General features: G+C 35.4%; 1 protein-coding gene across 3 annotated transcripts; it reads left to right on the top strand.

Moving 5' to 3' along the window:
- Positions 1-9,418: 9,418 nt before the first annotated feature.
- Positions 9,419-12,221, top strand: LOC137831027 (molybdopterin biosynthesis MoaE family protein). Of its 3 annotated transcripts, none has more exons than XM_068638511.2 (2): positions 9,419-9,575; positions 11,257-12,221. In XM_068638511.2, the coding sequence occupies exon 2, from the start codon at positions 11,385-11,387 to the stop codon at positions 11,955-11,957; it is 573 nt and encodes a 190-aa protein (XP_068494612.2). In that variant the 5' UTR covers positions 9,419-9,575; positions 11,257-11,384; the 3' UTR covers positions 11,958-12,221. The 3 variants fall into 3 exon arrangements, with proteins under 3 accessions (XP_068494612.2, XP_090160178.1, XP_068494613.2); XM_090304052.1 differs by having other exon boundaries at positions 9,435-9,575; positions 11,243-12,221; XM_068638512.2 differs by having other exon boundaries at positions 9,456-9,575; positions 11,246-12,221.
- The last annotated feature ends 6,014 nt before the right edge of the window (positions 12,222-18,235 follow it).

The following is an 18,235-nucleotide window of genomic DNA, read 5'->3' as shown; positions in this document are numbered from 1 at the left end:
AAAGGGGGAAGCCATCCAAAGCTGTGGGATCGTGCTTGGCTCTGCACACCCTGAAGAATTTCCCTTTCCAGTTCTTGTAAGAATTCTGGAAGAGGGATAGGAGGATCCTGCCTGCGATCCCGGAAAAGCTTACCCAGAAGCTTTTCCCCTGTTTCTTCACCTCAAAGAAATGCAGGAAGATATCTACAGAAGGGGGGATGCCCAGGTATCCACAAAGAATTTGAAAGCCCCGCACGAATGCCCAGCTGTTGGGATGAAGCTGGGCGGGGGCAGTGTTGATTTCAGTGAGAAGCTCCCGTTCGAAGGGAGTGAATGGGAGACGCACTCCTACGTGCTTGAACACGGTCTGGTACATGAAGAAGAAGGGTTTCCCCTTTCTAGGTCTGTCGTCCAAACAAACAGGTTCCCCAGGCCTGCCGGGACGGACGGATATGTGGGCGTCGTGGGTGCGGCAGAAGGCGTTAAAGTTGTACAAATGGGGATCCCCCCGGTGAGCTTCCAGGTCCTGGAAGGAAGTCAGGCTGGTGCATTCACTCAGGAGCTCGTCGGGGGCCCAGGGGTAGAAGGCTTTGTAGTTGGACTTGGGGGTCTTGGGAGAAGAATCAGGCTCCGCGTTCGCGCGCGTCATGATGAAAATAGATAGCTGGAGAAAGAAGAGAAGAAAAGGGGTTTAGCAAGTTTAGCCATGGCAAGAAGGGGAAAGAACCCCAGGAAGCGTCACCCACGCGAGAGAAATCAGAGGAGGAAGAAGAAGCGGAGAAATGCAGTAATAACGAGAATAACAACAGTCCCAGGCAGTTCAATGAATCCTATAATGCGACAAAAGGGAAGAGTCGTGAATACTCGAGATCGTACCTTTGTTATTGGAATGGAGGCAGTAGATGAGCGCAGCAAGGAGGGAATCGCGATTGCAGAGGAAAGGGGTTTTGGAGGCGATGAACAGTGCGGAGTTGCAGAGTGAATGAATGTAACAGTAGGGTGAGCGCGGGGTTTGGAGTAACTTAAACGTTACATTTCGCAACTTGAGAGGCGCTAACCTAGGGCCGTGGGATCGTGCCACGCGTCAGAGGATCAATTGCCCAAGGGAAACGCAAAGGTCCCTGGAGGATGGCCGCGCGATGGGCCACGTGGCGCGCGATCAAGGGTAGCCCAAAAGGTGTTATCATCCTCATTTCAGGGGATGTCCAATCAGTCATTAAGAATACCCCTGTGGTTCAGAAAATGTCGCGTCAATAATTCGAAGAGTTGCTGAGTCACCAGAGAATGACACGTCATCAGGATGGCACGTGGACGGCGTGGGCGAGGCTTTAGTCTTGACGCTGAAGACAAGTCTTCGGCTTAAGACTGGGGGGCTTGTGTACCGTCCCGTATCCGGGCGTTGACTAAGTCAAGGTCAAAGTCAACTGCTGGAGAGACAAAGTCAACACAAGGCGTCGCCTGGGTGGAGAGACGCCAAGAGGAAGCGTCGCCAAGGCAAGGCGTCGCCTAGGTGAAGGCGACGCCCAACCAGGGCGTCGCCAGATCAAACAGTTCTAAAGTAAGGCAATCACGGTGTGGTTCCCCGATACCCATGGGTAGGAAAGACCATGGAGGGAGCAACGCCGTGGGAAGGCCTCAGGTCCCAATAGCACGGGGCAGCGATAAAGAGAAGGAAAAGGTGGCTTCAAGGCCATAGCAATAGTACCAGTGAAGGGCAGCCTGACTCGTGAAGTGCTCCTGCCGCCCCAGAGACGCCCGTGGGGCAGATACGACTCAAGAGGAAAGTCACGCCCAGGGCAACCGGGTGCAGAGTACAAAAGGAAGGCAGATACGCTCTCAAAGTAAGTGACTAGATACTTGGGGGCATGAGTTGGCACCCAAAAAGTCACCCCTAGCGCAGTAGCACTCTCAGCAGGAGGACTCACACGTAGAAACGTCCCTAGATGGGCAAAAACGCCCCCAGATGGGGTCACGGCGTCGTGAGGCCCTCCACGTGTACAACAGCCATGTCAGAATGGAAACACCCTTTAGTCAGGTGCCAGGTAATTAAGAGTCATTCAATACAGTTTCCCTTTCGAGCATTCAGGTACTATAATGGCTCCCGAGCGTTTCAACGTCTTAAATGCGCTACGTTTTCTAATTAAACGCTTTAATGAGTGCGTTACGTTTGTGATTAAAAGCGCTTTAAGGCGCTTTAAATGCTTGGGTAGTTTAAATAGCGCGGAGAATGTTGGAAAAAGGGTTGGAACTTTCGGCAAATTTACCAGAGAACTCTCTAGTTGCTTGCTCGTGCTTCAAGGTTACGTACAAGTGACTGGGGAATATTTTTGCCTGAAAGAGACAACACACACATATACACAGTTCTTTTACCACCTTCAGAGTGCCATACGCGGTGCTCAGACACGTAGGTGGACAGTTTTTGGTGTTTCTTGCTGGCTGACTTGAGCGTCGGAGTGCACACGGCCGCTAGGGCGCCTTTTTGTCCTCTTTTTTGCAGGAATCCACAGGCAACCAGTGGGAAGGAGTCCCTAGCTGACGGTTGAGGTCGCGCACGAAGACGTCCCGGTCAACCGGACGGAACAGGGTCTAGCTTAAGTAAACATTTTCTTTTAAACCTAAGCCCATGTGTGCTAGGGCATGTAAAGGTTAGGTTGTATGTATTCAAGAGAGGAGTGTAGTGCCACGTTGAGGGTGGCTACGTAAACAGATTGGACCCCTGATGCTGGTACATGCGTTGGTACCCTGGTGGTTATTCTATTATTATTTTACGCACTCCATGAAGGAAAGATTTTGTTATGTTGCAACACCGTGAGGGTCTGCCCTTGAGCAGAATATTTTCCTGTAAAGTATGCTTTCAGTTGAGATTATATTCTTATGATAGAAAGTTGTTACAAGAGGTAAACTATAAAAGGGACTTGAGATCCCATGTTAAAGGATGTTGTTTCTAAGACTGAAACTTGTTACTTCTTGTTTCTTATAAGCCTGACTTGATCGTCGGAGTGCAATCAACAAGTAGGGCCCCCTCTGTTTCAACGAAGCAACGTTCCAGTGCATCAAGACGCATAACAAATTCCAGAAGAGATAGACAGAGTTAGAGTTTGTCATCAGAGTCAACCGGTGAGCATGTCAACTGGCAAGAACACTATTATTACTAATTTTCATTTCTTAAAAATAGGTTTACAATTTTGTTCATTGGACTCTCTTTTGGATTCTTTGGGAGACGACTTGGAATCATCTGACCACTTCAATACTATCAACTATGTGGCATTAGATGGTTTATTACCTCATTAGATGGTCTACGTTGAAATATTTTAATTTAATTGCAAAAGCGACAGTTATCAGGTACCTAAAACAAAATTAATTCATCTTGCATATGTGTTTCATCCAAGCAAGAAGACTTTTGTCATGGAACAAAGACAATGGATGCTCACAATTCATAATGACAAAGTCTTTGTTCCCAAGGTAGAGAAACAAGAAAAGAAGTCAAGTGTAGAAAAACAAAAAGAAGAAGATTGAGACTTATATGAGAACAAGATGGAAATAATTCTTGAGCTAGTCAGACAAAGATGATACACTTAAATTCTACTAATAAAAAATCTTAAATAGACCATTCATTTTACAATGTGTACAAGGTAAAGTATTTCTATCTTATATCTATTAGTGGAACAAATTTTTATTATTGTATATGGTATCAGTGTTGATATTAAGTATAAACGGTCTTGAAGTTGGTATATGTTGTAGATGGTCTATGACCTAATACGAGTGGTATAAACCGTCTAGGGTCTAAATTAAAAATCTCTCTTATTTAATCAGTAATTTTGTTCCTTTAGGTTTTGTTGCCATTGTCGTTACTCTTGAATACTTGGTTTCTTTATTTATGTTGTTTAGATTCACTGAAAAATGTTAAATAAGATGGGTTTTAAGAATCATTGAATTCATTTTGTGATATAGTTACCCTTGGTGAAGTTTTTAGCACGACTTATGGGTGGATCATTATATGCCATACCTATTTTTTCTAGTGTGTTTTTACTCATGCGTGTTTAGTCTCTAGAATAACATGATTTTTTGTTTACAACTTTGATCACATGCATACATTAAGATGATTAAGCCAACTTTCATTATAAGCAACTACCCATATTTGCCTACTTGGATGAAAATTCACTTGTTATCCCCCTTGAGCCTTTTATCCTTTCTTGTTTCTAACCACATTACAAGCCTTAAAAAGAGAAAAAGCATGGTTGTCTTTACATTAGAGAATAAAGAAGCTTTGGAATCATTTTGAGAATAGGTTCTTGAAAAAGTGTGGGGATATACTTCATTTTAGTTTACTTATATAAATAAATCTTTATTGAAAAAGAAAATAAACAAGAAAAATATATGCAAAAGAAAATAAAGAAAGAAAGAAAGAAAGAAAAATAATAGAAAAAGAATGAGAAATGTCTAGAAACAAAAAAAAAAGAAAAATATGATGAAAGTCTAAACAAGAGAGAAATTGAAATTCTTAATCAAAAGGTAGAAAATAGGGAGTCTAATTGTAATATTGAGATATATACTACTTGCATTTAACTATGAAATTTTTCCTCAAAGCTCTTTTATTCTCATATTTTTCTATCTTCACCTTGGCCCCATTACAACCTATATAAATACCTCTTGATCCTTGACTACACATGTTGCTCAAATGTTGTGAATATTAGAGTCTTGTTAAGCTTATGGCAGTTTTTCTTGCCTGATATTATTTTGAGTGCATGTACACAAGCCTAAACACCTAAGAGTTGAAAATTTTATCTAGTGCACACTATATCACTTGATTCATCTTTTTTTGGATTGACCTACCTTCTTGTTTGATAAATCTTAAGGAATTTCATTCACATCTTTCTTGATTCATTACTTTCTTGAATAATCTTTTGCTAACTCTATGTTCTCTAAAGATTAAATCTATAGTGAAGATTATTGTTAAATCCCATTTTTATTATGTAAAAAAAGGTGAATAATAAGCAACATTTAGTTGCATATTGTTAATGTCTAATTAATTACTGTTAGTATATTATGTTGTTTGAATGTCAATGCTCTTATGGATAATTATGTTCTAAGACACATGCTAAAATGTTTTTGTCATCATAAAAAAAAAGGGGAGATTGTTGAGACCTTAGACGATCTAGATGATCTGCCCTGATGATTTGATAACCTTCTAGACGATCTCTTCACCAACTAGAGAGTTTGTGAACCATATGGACTATTTGTTGACCAGAATATCATATGTGGTATATATGTTCTTCTATGTTGATGATAACAAAAACTAACAAAAGTTAAATATAATCCACATAACATGCATTGCATTTGTTGAGACCGTAGACAGTTTAAGACCCTATAGATTGTCTATTCAAACACTAGACAATCTATGATCCACTAGATGGTTTGATGACCAGAAGATCATATGAGGAGTTATGTTTTGATTATAAAGAAATCTTAATGGTTTATTTTTAATTTGAAGGTTCTAAGAATGCTTTGTACAACTGTAGTACACAATAGACTCTTTGAGCGTCAATAACATATGTTCATGATAGACGATCTGATAACACTTGTTAATTGCATAACAAAATTTAGACTGAATGTCTTATTTGTGAGTTAAATGATATACTTTATATGTGAATTAAATGATCTGACAATGGTTAGGTGGAAGTTGTAGTATACAGTAGACCATCCCAACGTCTACAATTTCGTTCATGCTAAACAACTTAGTGAATGTGTTGAACGAGTAACGAGTTTTTTTATTATAACAGTTATATATAATCTTTTGAATCATATATCTATTAAAAATGTGTTTCTTCAAAACAATATTATATCCAAAAACAAAAATATTTCAATATGCAAAATGACTCAGTTTAACCCTATTTTCATATATCTCTAAAATATATCTTTTCCTAAACAAATTTGTTCAAATTAAGTCTTGCAAATATCTTTTTAATATATAGCAAATATATCTAAATCTTTTGTAAATAAAATGGTTTTAGTATCACATATTATCTGGATGGAAAATATTTTTGATTTTGTTTTGATTTATTTTTACTAACCCATATTAAAAATAATTTTGAATTAGTTTCTTAAACTTACTTGAAAAAATTAAGAGATTGCAAATCCAAGTTTTATATTTTGAGCGTTTGGCACCAAAAAGATTAAAATATTAAGATATTTCAATATCCGAACTTAACTAAGTATCAAAGAACACATTTGAAAAGTTGTATAAAGAGACTGAAGGTGAAGAACGAAACAAGGAAAGGCAAGCAATTCAAGTTATTCATGTGTTCTTGTTGAATATATAAGGGTTGCAATGAGTGTCTGGTATGCCATTAGAGCATCTAGTCTTTTGGGTTGAGGAAACTATTGTAATTCTTCACTTTGTGAAGTTATACTCATGTGAGCTTTCTTTATACTATCTTTATGAGAGTGGTCATTTTTTTTGGGAGAGGTGTGAATACTCGTTGTAACCTGGAGAGGTGAGAATAGTCGTTGTAATCAAGTGTTTTGGTTAGTGGAATCTCTTAAGAAATTTGTTAAGAGGGACTGTATGTAGCATGAGTTTGGGTGAACCAAGAAAAGATCTTGTGTTCTTGTTGTTGCTCATGCTTTTTGATTTATTTTATTCTTCTGATTAGATGACCAGTTAGACTCTTTACCTAGACGATTATGTTAGACGATCTAATTTGTTTTGATCAGACAGTTTATTAGACAATTGATGACTCTTTTACAACAAATGTACCAAGTCATAAGTATTAATTCTAAGGATGGATATCGAACCCACAAGGAACATTTATTTAAAATCAATCTTAATACTAGCATTCACTAAGTATAAGAATATGTACAATAATTTGATTTGATATGATATTGACAATAATTTGCATGAAAATTAAATGAAAAAAAAAATAAATGAGTAAAAGATTTCAATTAAGAAAATTGGAAATGGGGTTAATCCTTTTCACTCATATGTAGTTTTAAACATATAACATTTCATAATGAATAACATTGATACACATATAAAAATCATTTATATTGATTCCTCGCATACAAAATCATTAAGAGAGTTTCCTAAATATCGATTCTTCGCATATTTATAAAAGCTCCTTAGCATTACAAACGGATGTTATAAAGCAATTAACATTTCAAATTTATTCCTAACATTCAAATATGTTAAGCATTATCATTTAAGTCAGATGCTTAGAAGTACTTTCAATCAAATTTAAGGATCAAAATTGTGAATAGTTTGATGCTTTGAGAATAAAATGATAATACCAATCATCAATCAAGAATTGAATATTAGAATATTATAGATAAATATCACCTCAATACATAAGAGTTTGAACAAATGACTCTCACTCCCAAAGAAAAGAATTAGTCACTCATGGTGGTTGTTACAAGCATAGACAGTAAGAAAAAAGATCCATAGCATTTCTCCTTGACAGCTGAATCCTTTAGGGTTTCCTTCCTTTGGTTCCCCAATTATGTTTAAGGTTATGCGTCACACCTTATATTTAACCTAATTGGGCTTGGGCCAAGTGACATATCCTTTTGCTTCATCTCTCCTTAAATTCCTGAAAATAATACAAAATTGAGAATAAATCGTTCTTATTCATCTCATAATCCAAAAATATGTAAAAATGTTCAAATTCCTAAATTAAAGGTTTAATTATAACTATTTTATCAATTAAATTTCATAAGTGGCTATATTTTTGTATGAAATATTACTGAATTATGACATTTATCAACAATTTATCTTTATCAAATGCGAAAAGAGTATAAGACTCCAATCAACTTTCTTCCCCTTCTAAACCCAATTGCACCTACGGTAAGAATCTGTGTTGGTGATCAACAACTTTAGTATCAATAGATGTTCAACAAAGAAGTCGTAGTTGGGTATCATGACTTTAGCACAAAAATGAAATTGAAAAAGTTGTGTAATCTAGACACGATTTTAATTAGTATGAGTTTTAGGATTTCATTGAAATCGTATTAATGTGACACAATTTTAGTGTAAAACAAAATTAATTAAAATTGACATACCCATATGTTGGAATATTTCCATGGTAGAAACTTAAAATATAAGGATGAACGGGGTAGGTGGAAGGCACCAAAACTGCAAAAGGAATACGTGTACACACCAAGAACACAATACGTGTTTTAAAGGAAGAAAAACAAGAGAGAAGAAAGTGACACGTAAAAAGGAGAATCACACTCAATCAATTATTTGTATCTGTTATTATGTTGTTACAAAAGAGAGTAAAACCTATTAAATAGGCAAAAAGAATAAAGGTAACCGCTTCCCTATCCTAACCGCTTGAGAGCACAACCGCTTCAGGGAATCTCAATAGCCCCGCTCAAGCTGCATGATATATATTTATCAGACCCAATTTTGAAACAATAGGATCAAATCTAACCGGTTCAAGTGGTTTAGTAGATATGTCTGCAGCTTGTTGAGAAGAAGGTATAGGAAGCAATTGGAAGAGTTTTGCCTGAAGTTTCTCACGTACAATATGGCAATCAATCTCTATGTGCTTTATTCTCTCATGAAAGCTTGGATTTGAGGCTATGTGTCTTGCGGACTGATTGTCACAGTAGACAGCTGCTAGAGGTTGAGTAGTGATGCCAAAGTCGTCAAGAAGATATTTCAACCATTGTATTTCACAAGTTAAAGCTGCGAGAGCGCGATATTATATTTCCATGGTAGAAACTTAAGATATAAGGATGAACGGGGTAGGTTGAAGGCACCAAAACTGCAAAAGGAATACGTGTACACACCAAGAACACAATATGTGTTTTAAAGGAAGAAAAACAGAGAGAAGAAAGTGACACGTAAAATGGGGAATCACACTCAATCAATTATTTGTATATGTTATTATGTTGTTACAAAAGAGAGTAAAACATATTAAATAGACAAAAAGAATAAAGGTAATTGCTTCCCTATCCTAACCGCTTGATAGCACAACCGCTTCAGGGAATCTCAATAACTTCAATTATTTTAATTTTATTGTGTCTCACTCACATTATTTCAATTTTGCAAAAATGCTTATTTTAACATCGGGAGCTTGAATTCTCCTATCTCTAGGTCTACTCATAGTGAAGTTTGCTTTTTTTAATTTATTTTATATTAAATTAAGATGAAAGTTGAAAATCCCATACCATGACCCGAACCTGAATTGACATGTTTAAGATAGTGGGATCATACAAATGTGTCTTTCATAGTGTGAAAATTTATGAAAAAGAAAAAACTCAAGAGAAGAACTATTAATTTATTTTGTATCCAATGTTTTCTTTTACGGTTTTAAGTTTTAGTAATGCATTTGGTTCAAATTGATTGCTTTTGATATTATGATTGACAAGGGAATTTTTTATTAGTGCTGGAGTGCAGTTAGTAATGTTGGGGTGGCCATATAGGAGTTGACTTAATTATAGTATATATATTTATTTGGGTCCAATCGTTGCAGCAGCATCATCTTCAACCTAAACCTAAAAGCCCCTTATTCTCTCTTTCGGCGACTGTATCATTGAAATGAATCCAACTATCATCGAACCTCAGGAATTGAATTGAATTTAAATTACCTCCAGTAAGTGCTCAAGCTTTTTTATCTAAATTCACTTGAAAGATCAGTTTTTTGTTTAATTGAAATTTTACATGAAAAGGGAGAAATTCGTGTTTTTAAACTGTAAGGGGTTGGCGGTTGCCAAAAAATTTGCTGACTTTTTAGACTTCTGTTTTACCCTGTAAGCTATTGTCTATTTTACATTCATGTGTGCTCAAATTTCAAAATGAATTTCAATTATCTGACCTTTGCGTATAAAAATGTTTGATAAAATGTGTCTTCTGGTGGTGGTTGGAAATTGGAAGAAGATGGAAAAGGGGGTTTATCCACAGAAGATATTCTACTTTACACAAAAGGGTTGGTTGATTGATATCCTCGAAATTGTAGCAATATCATTTTAATCTCTAAAACAGTTAAAATTTTAAAATTAGTTTTAGGAATTGTAATCTGTCAATTGAAATTAGTCCGTCCCTTATCTCATTGAACGAACACACTAGAGTTGAATTACATTTACCATTTGAACTAGCTTATGAAATCTTCCTTAAACACAAATCTGAGTCATTGGCGTTATACACATAAGTACTGAACAACTAGTTCATATCTGCTAGTACATTAGCTAATTCCTGTTCTTGTAGTTAACTCTAACTGTATGTAGTACTGTAGTTACTCAGGGTTCTGAAGGACAAATCCTTATTTATTTTATTAGAAAGAGGTGCATTGTCTCCATGATGAAGATCTGTCATGTATTAGGCTAAGTTTGAATATTGGTATCGATGTCTTTGAAAAATGTTTCCTCCCTCCCTCTAGCCAATTTAATTTAACTTGGAAAGGGAGCAAAATTTTTTTGAAGTATCAGAGTGTTTTTAATGTGAGAGAAAATAACACTATGTGAACATAGCAGGTATGTTACGACTATCACTTGGACACAAAGCAGCAGAACCCCACGTGAAATCTAAATTTTTCCTTTTTTTAATATAATTTTTAAAATTTCCAACTCCATTAATATGTTAGTAGGTATTGTTAAGACTCTTGAGCAAAATTCTGAAAGTTAGACAAGTAGTTGGATTTCAGATTATACTTTAATTTTCTTACTTGCTAATTGTTCTTGCTCATCTAGATAAGTCTATAATATAACCTTCCAAAACTAATTTAGGAACAAAGCCTCTGATCATGTTATATAAACTAGATCAGAATAAAATAATGGAAATTGGTATTATTGCAGAAGTAGAACTACTAGTTTCCTAAATCTTAACCAGTGTGGTTGAGGTTTAGTTAAGAAAATGGTACAGAATTGGTTTTTGAGAGATCAGTTCTCTCAAATCACTTTCCACTTTCCTCTTCCTGTATTTACAATTCAAGTACTTTCAGCCCTTAACTACATAAAAATCTCTGTAATTTCAATATTCAACTAATCAATCATCGTTAGGTTTCGTAGATCATGATTCCCTGCATCAACTCTAGAAACTAGCCTTGCTGCTATTTTCTTTTTTGTTGTTTCCATTTTGCGAAGTTTGTAGGAAGCCGAGTTCATTATATTTTACTATTAATACTATTACTTTATTAATATTTTGTAATTACCAAGGTTTCTTTCTAGCCTTCAAAGTTCCTAGGAAACCAGTTACATATATATGTAATTTGCTCACTTAGATGTTATAGGTCATTTAATGTTGACATAATAACTTATATTATAGAAGCTTTCCACCAGGTCTTTGGGAACTATTTGCGGCTGAAGGTTGAACATCTGGACTTGTCTACTTTAATTTTCAAAGGAAGAAAGTGTTCAAAACACGGTGGATTTTTGTTCGATCATCATTGTATCTGAACTTGTGGAAAATGGCTGCTGAAGATGATAAAAATCTTATTGAAATCTTGGAAAACCTGAATCCAGTAGATGTTGCTAAATACATGAATTTTGTGAGTGCTCCACAAGCTGGTGCTATAGCAACATTTGCAGGCACAACTCGTGACACCTTTGAAGGGAAAACAGTCTTGGAGTTGAGATATGAAGCTTATGTTCCAATGGCAATACGTTGTATTAACATGATCTGTTCATCTGCTAGAGCATCCTGGAACTTACATTCCATCGCTGTTGCTCATCGTATAGGCACAGTGCCTGTGGGTGAAACAAGTGTCTTCATAGCTGTATCATCGGTCCACAGGGCAGATGCACTGGAGGCTTGTAGATTTTTTATAGATGAGATAAAAGCCAAAGTTCCCATTTGGAAAAAGGAGGTCTATTCAAATGGGGAGGTTTGGAAGGAGAACAGTGAGTTCTTAGAGAGGAGGTCCGAACTTGGTAACAAGGATGCAGGTTGCTGTGGGAAAAAGGTAGAAATTAAAGAGCAAACCAAAAAGGCTTGTTGTGGGATTAAGGTTCGGGTTGATGATCAAGGTAGCCAAGACTAATGTCAATCTTGGAGATCCAAGATACAAGAAGGTAATTGTAGTATTTGTACTTTGATTTGAAGAATATCTCCCTATAATTCCCAACCTTTTTGCCCAATTTGTTGGTAAGATTGTAGTTTAACTTTGAAGACATTAAATTTCTCACTGTCTCCTTTTTTAGTTTTGTGAACAAAACAAAGGTGATAGTGAAAGCAATAATTTAATAGTAGACGGTTAGTTCCAACACACAATTCAATATGAAAGCAAGATAGGAGTTTGTAAGAATTTTGGAGAAAATTTAAGGCTAGTTTTCTTTCTGATGTTTCTCATAGGTTAAAAAACTAGGATTGACAATACAAATTGAGTTTTGTTTTCTGTGCTTTGCTATTAACTTTCCCAAATCGAATTAGAGTGAAAATGACTGATATCATGCAACTTGTGATGATCCACACGATGGAGCAATGATGAATACAAAAGTTTTATCTTGTATCATATGATTAATGAGCATAATAAAACAATGGATTTAGTTATCGTAAATTATACTTGTATTTATTGAACGATTTCTCTACTTTGATATTAATAATTTCTTTTAATGAAATCAAATTCACTTGATATTTGTTTTTAGTATATTTTTACTGTAATTTATAAAATAAGGTTTTATTAGGTAGAAAAAATATGTTTAAACTTAATCAATTTTTAATTAATAACATAATACTGTATTTTATTATATAATTGTAATAATTAAGGTGATCAATACCTAAATTTAATTTTATTTGTTATTATTTTTTTCACTTTTTTCTCAAATTAATTGGACACACATTTTTTCTTAGCAAACGGTATGTGCTATATTCTTTCACGCTGAAATGGAGTAAGACTACAATTGACCCGTGTTATGGGAATTTATGCCTATCACACCCCAAAAAGTGCTATCACTAGACAACATAAATGCTACTTAAAATTACTTGCACCATGTTCACATCATTTCAAAACTAAGTCATTCACATCTCAACATTATGTTCTTCTTATTGCACTTTGGTAAACAATATTCTTTATCAAAATCAAATTTCTAATGTTTAGGGCAACCATTATTCATTCACAAAACAAAAGAACATACAACTTTACAAAACAAACCAATTAAGAAAAATAATTTTACCTTTCTTTGAAGGAAATATAGGGCTTCAAAGATTCCGGAGACCACAACGAATCTATTTAGAAATATCCAAATTTAGACCAGTACACCATCAGGCCATCCAATAAGAACAAAACGGAACCCACCACACCAAACTCTCGCCAATTAGACATGACGTGATTAGAACATCCACCTTCAAAAGTGTTGGACAAACAATGAACAACTGAAGATCAAAATCGCAAAATCACGACGATCATAGGACTGTTTCTTCCTGCACCTCCATATCTTCTTCTGCCACCTCCATACACAAGAAAATACATTTTTATCTTTCTTGTGTCACTTCCATAGATTAGTTTTCGGATTATGTAATCCGGAAACTCATTTGAAAAAAGACTTTCGGATTACATAATCCGGAAGCTAAATAAGACTTCCGGATTATGTAATCCAGAAAGTAATCATGCATCTGAAAAAAGGCTTCTAGATTATATAATCCGGAAGTTAATTACAAATTTAAAAAATGACTTCCAAATTACGTAATCCAAAATATTATAGAGGGGCATTTTCAAAAATTCGAAAATTTATGGAGGTGAGAGAAGAAGGTATGGAGGTGCATGAAGAAGCAGTCCAATCAGATAAGTGCAACAAACCCAAACAAAATAAGCCCAAAACCATACTAGAAAAATGAAGGGTTGATTCTCCCTGCACCATATCAATTCAGATTTGCACCCAACACACTCATGTAAATTGTCCATTTTGTCCTTAATGATTTTAAATTTTTGCCTTCTGGATATTCATATCCGTAAGTTAAATTACAAAGTTCCGGATATACAAATCCATAACTAATATGTCACTTCCGGATTTCACCATCCGAAAGTTTATTTGGACAGCATAAATGACCTTCTGGATGTCAAGATCTGTAAGCAAACATAAATGAGTTACAAATCTCAATCCTCATCACCATTTACAACACACCATTCCGGATATGAAAATCTGGAACTCGTAACTCACTTCTGGAAGCTTAAATGAAATATGAAAGTGACCTTTCGGATTTCGAAATCCAGAATGTATAAAAATGACTTCCGAATATTGAAATCCATAAGCAAATGTGTGAAAAGGACAGAATAGGGTTTTAAAATTTTCTTTAGGTGGGAGTCAAAATTGATTGGGTGCAGGAAGCAATTGCCAAAATGAAGGAAGGCTTAGAGAAACCCAAATGGAGCAAATACAATGTAAAAAATTAACAATCAAATTTTGATTTTTGCTTCGTGCAGTATATCCTTTTTGCAACCTACACTATATCATATAGGTAAAATGACCAAAATACCCCTCCAAATTTTCTTTAAAAGTTTTAGGGTTTTATTGTGTTCCTTTACGCGTGAATAACACTATTTTGGTAGTTGTGTAGTGCAATTTATGGGTGTTTTGTGTGAGTCCTATTGGTTGTTCATTGATGCATTGGAGGTGTTTTTCGGTGGTTCTCTAGTCTATTATCAAATGCAGTTCATGCGAAAGAAGAAAAGTGAATTGCATTTTTTTTTTTTACTTTTGGATTTTGTTAAGTGAAAATATTCCAAATTTTGCATTATGTAGGTTTAGTTGTACCATATTGCATTCCGCATTTTGTGTTATGATAGACCTTTTTGCTTTAGGCATTATGAAACAAATTTCTAGAATAGCCTTTCCAGAATATGCTTCTAGAAAAGTTGTTCCAAACTATCTAATGCGGATTTTTTTTTTGTTTTTTTTTCAATTAACTTTTGAGATATTATTCATGTACAAGCAGAGTAAAATGTCCAAAACAAGAGGTGGAAGTTCTCAAGCAGATCAAGTACGAGCAACTGCATTTGTTACAAGAAGACATCGTGGTGGGCCTAGTAATATTTTGGAAGGTGATTTGGGTGAAGAAAATGTTCAATACGAGGATGTGTATGGGGAAGCACTTGCGAAACCACATGTGGAAGATAAAAGCTATCCTAGAGGCTAGTTGATAAGTTTTTACTTGTTACTTATAAGGACCATGTGGCAAGACAATTATGAAAAGATGTGGTAAGTAATAATGTTGTTATGCAATTGGAAAATTTTGTCTGTTATTTAGTAATTTGAATTCTAAAATGATATTCATTGGCTATTGTAGGATCGTGGTGAACATAAAGTGGTTTCTCATGGGAGAAAATTATTAAGCTGAGAGCATGACATGAGCGCATAATTGTTCCAGTATAGTTGTCTAGCCTAGGTGGTCTGATTGGTGCTAGTTATGATACGACAAACATGTTGTGTGCCTTTGTAGAGAGTTGACATGCATATACAAACACATTTCATCGACCTATTAGAGAGTTCACCATCACATTAGATGATGTGTCAAATATGTTGCTCATCTCGATTATTGGGCAATTCTACACGTACCCGACCTTAGATGTAGTTGTGGCGATAGATTTGTTGGTTGAGTCACTTTGTGTTGATCGTGAAGCAACAACTAATGAGATTGTTGGGGTGGTCATGTGCTTTTAAGTTGGTTGAGGGAGGTCTATGATGACACATTCAATAACAGACAGTGGACAGTTATTACTACAACGTATTTATTCCACCTAGTTGGTTGCACTATTTTTGCAGATAATAGTGCAACCTCAGTAAGTGTTTCCTATCTAGGATTTTTTGTGGATTTGAGGCATACGGGGGGATTCGTATGGGTGACAGTTGCATTAATCCACATGTACAAGCAGTTAGGAGATGCTAGCTACACAAATACAAGGCATGTAGTCGGGTATGCAACCTTGTAGCAAGCCTGAATATACGAGCATTTTCCATCCATAGGTGTCAAATGTTTGCGGACCAAGTATGGGGAGTATGAGCCTCGGTGCATGCGATATGATGTCGGTAGACTCACTTGATTCTGTTCGATTGTAGTTAGATATGATCAGATTGCATGAAGTCAGATTTACCCCTTATGACGACCATATGGCAACTCCTCCTTTTGATTGGGTCTCCTTATTTTTGGGGTACATTTGCTTGGGCACATGCAGACAGTTGCACTTGCTTGAACGTGTTCTTCTTCAGTACAAATATGTGTAGTTTGTCCCTCACCACCCATTTGTAGTGATAGATGGCAATCTATCTACAGCTAAAGTTGATTGACGATGGTTGGATTTTAATGATTATGTTATCCATGATGTCATTCTTGCACCACATCTCAAAGCATGTGTTGCATGATATATGAATTGGTATCGATCTGTATCACTTTTATATATAAGCCAAATGGGTGAGGATGATTGTGGTGTAGTGAGACCCCCTGATGCAGATGCAAACGTTGGAGTCAGTGGACCCTCTGACTCTTATATTGGGCATCCAGATGTGGAATGAATTTGTCATTATTTATTGATGGTTTAAATATGTTAATTTCGCTTTAATATAATTTTTTTCATTGTTGTATGGTATATGTCGGAGGATTGCAAAGACGTTGAAACTCATGGTGGATGAAGGTGATGTCGTTGAAGGTACCCGTTCATGGGAAAGGTCACACACAACCCTCATGTTAGCCTGAGGAGCGACTGAGAAAAGGGTTGTGTACATTAAGAGGCATTAACACTATATGTAGTTTTTTTTTATGTTATTTAGATATTCCTTTTTGTAATTGAAAGTACGTTAACTTCAATGAAAATGGTATTAGTTTAACTATTATGAAATTTATTGTTTGTTTACTATTTAAGTTTAAATGAACTGATAATTAAATTAGTTGGTACATACAACAATTGTGTAAATCATAACTAAAATGAATTATTACATTTTCATTGATTATAAATTGAAATATAGATGTCGTCTTATGGACATTATCTATGTAGAAACTGGCATCTTAGTTGTGTAATATGAAGACCAAGTTTGAATGGTTGGATAACAATGGGTAAGCCATAATATATTTGTTTGTGGAATTGGGCAACCTTTCTTGCATCTCAACTTGCAATAACAATTACAAATTATAGTTAAATAGTTATTAACTTAATACCAAATTAAATAGGAACATTTCGTAATTGAAGTATACATGAACAAATGATTTCCAAACATGTGTCCAATTGCAATAATGTGATGGTGGCTCAAATTAGATGGTGGTTGTGTCCTTAAAGGAAAAATAGTCATTGATTGTTTCAAAGACAAACACACAAGAATGATATTATATTGATTGACAATATCATATCACATATCCAGAATGTTCATTCACATATTTGTACCTTCCTGCAAATGATATAAAGATATTATCTGAATTTTTATGACAAATATGTACCAAATAAAGAAAATCATATAGGTTGATTGGGTGATACCGTTGACATGCGGCCAACAAGAACTGTATTCTTCAAATATTCATATTGTTCATCACCTCTAAACAAATTTACATATTCTTGCCGCCACTGATTCATTTCATTAAGCAAGCTCATTTGCACAACAAAACATGACTCCTCTCCCATACCTAAAAGTGCAACAACAAAACGTAATCACTGTTAGAAAGAATGACTTTAAACTAGAGGGGGGGTGAATTGTTTAAAGAGGGTTTTCGCAAACTTTTAAGTCAACAATGAAATTATCTCGAGAAACAAATGATAAAGAATTCAGTTTGCCAAAAACTCAAAACAAAAACAACAGCACCAGAAAAACAATCGGTTGTTTCGCAAAAACAATCGGTTGTTTATACCAGTTTGCAAATATCAAAACTGAATTTAAACAGATTAAGGAGAGAGAGAATGCACACAGAAGTTTATACTGGTTCACTCTAACCCAGAGCTACATCCAGTCTTCTCAGAAACCACTGAGGAATTCCACTAAGCAATCAAACCTAGATCACTTACAACACAACCAAGAAAGTGACCTTGATCCCCTCAAGACACACACTTCTCTTGGTCAACACACCAACACTAAGAATGTTGATCTTGATCCCTCAAGAACACACAACACTTCTCACCAACCACACTAAGATTCTTGTTCAACAGATACAAGGATTACACTTGTTACAGAAGCAATTCTGAAATCAATACAAGCAGAAACCCTATCTCACACTCTTTGACCAATCTCTAAGCAATCTCAACTTTTTGAAAATCTCAAAAACTTCTTTTTCTTCTTTTCTTAAAACTCAAATCTGTTTTTCTGAATATATTCAAAGATGTTGTTTGTTATCAAATCTTAACAA

This window comes from Phaseolus vulgaris, chromosome 6 (genome assembly GCF_051622355.1).
Source record: "Phaseolus vulgaris cultivar YP4 chromosome 6, ASM5162235v1, whole genome shotgun sequence".
In the NCBI taxonomy this organism is placed as follows: Eukaryota; Viridiplantae; Streptophyta; class Magnoliopsida; order Fabales; family Fabaceae; genus Phaseolus; species Phaseolus vulgaris.
Note: the sequence above shows the minus strand (reverse complement) of the source record. Positions and strands in the feature narration are given on the sequence as shown.

Bases quoted from the DNA above. Each gene is read 5' to 3' on its own strand.
- LOC137831027 (XM_068638511.2), top strand. From the start codon at position 11,385: ATGGCTGCTGAAGATGATAAAAATCTTATTGAAATCTTGGAAAACCTG.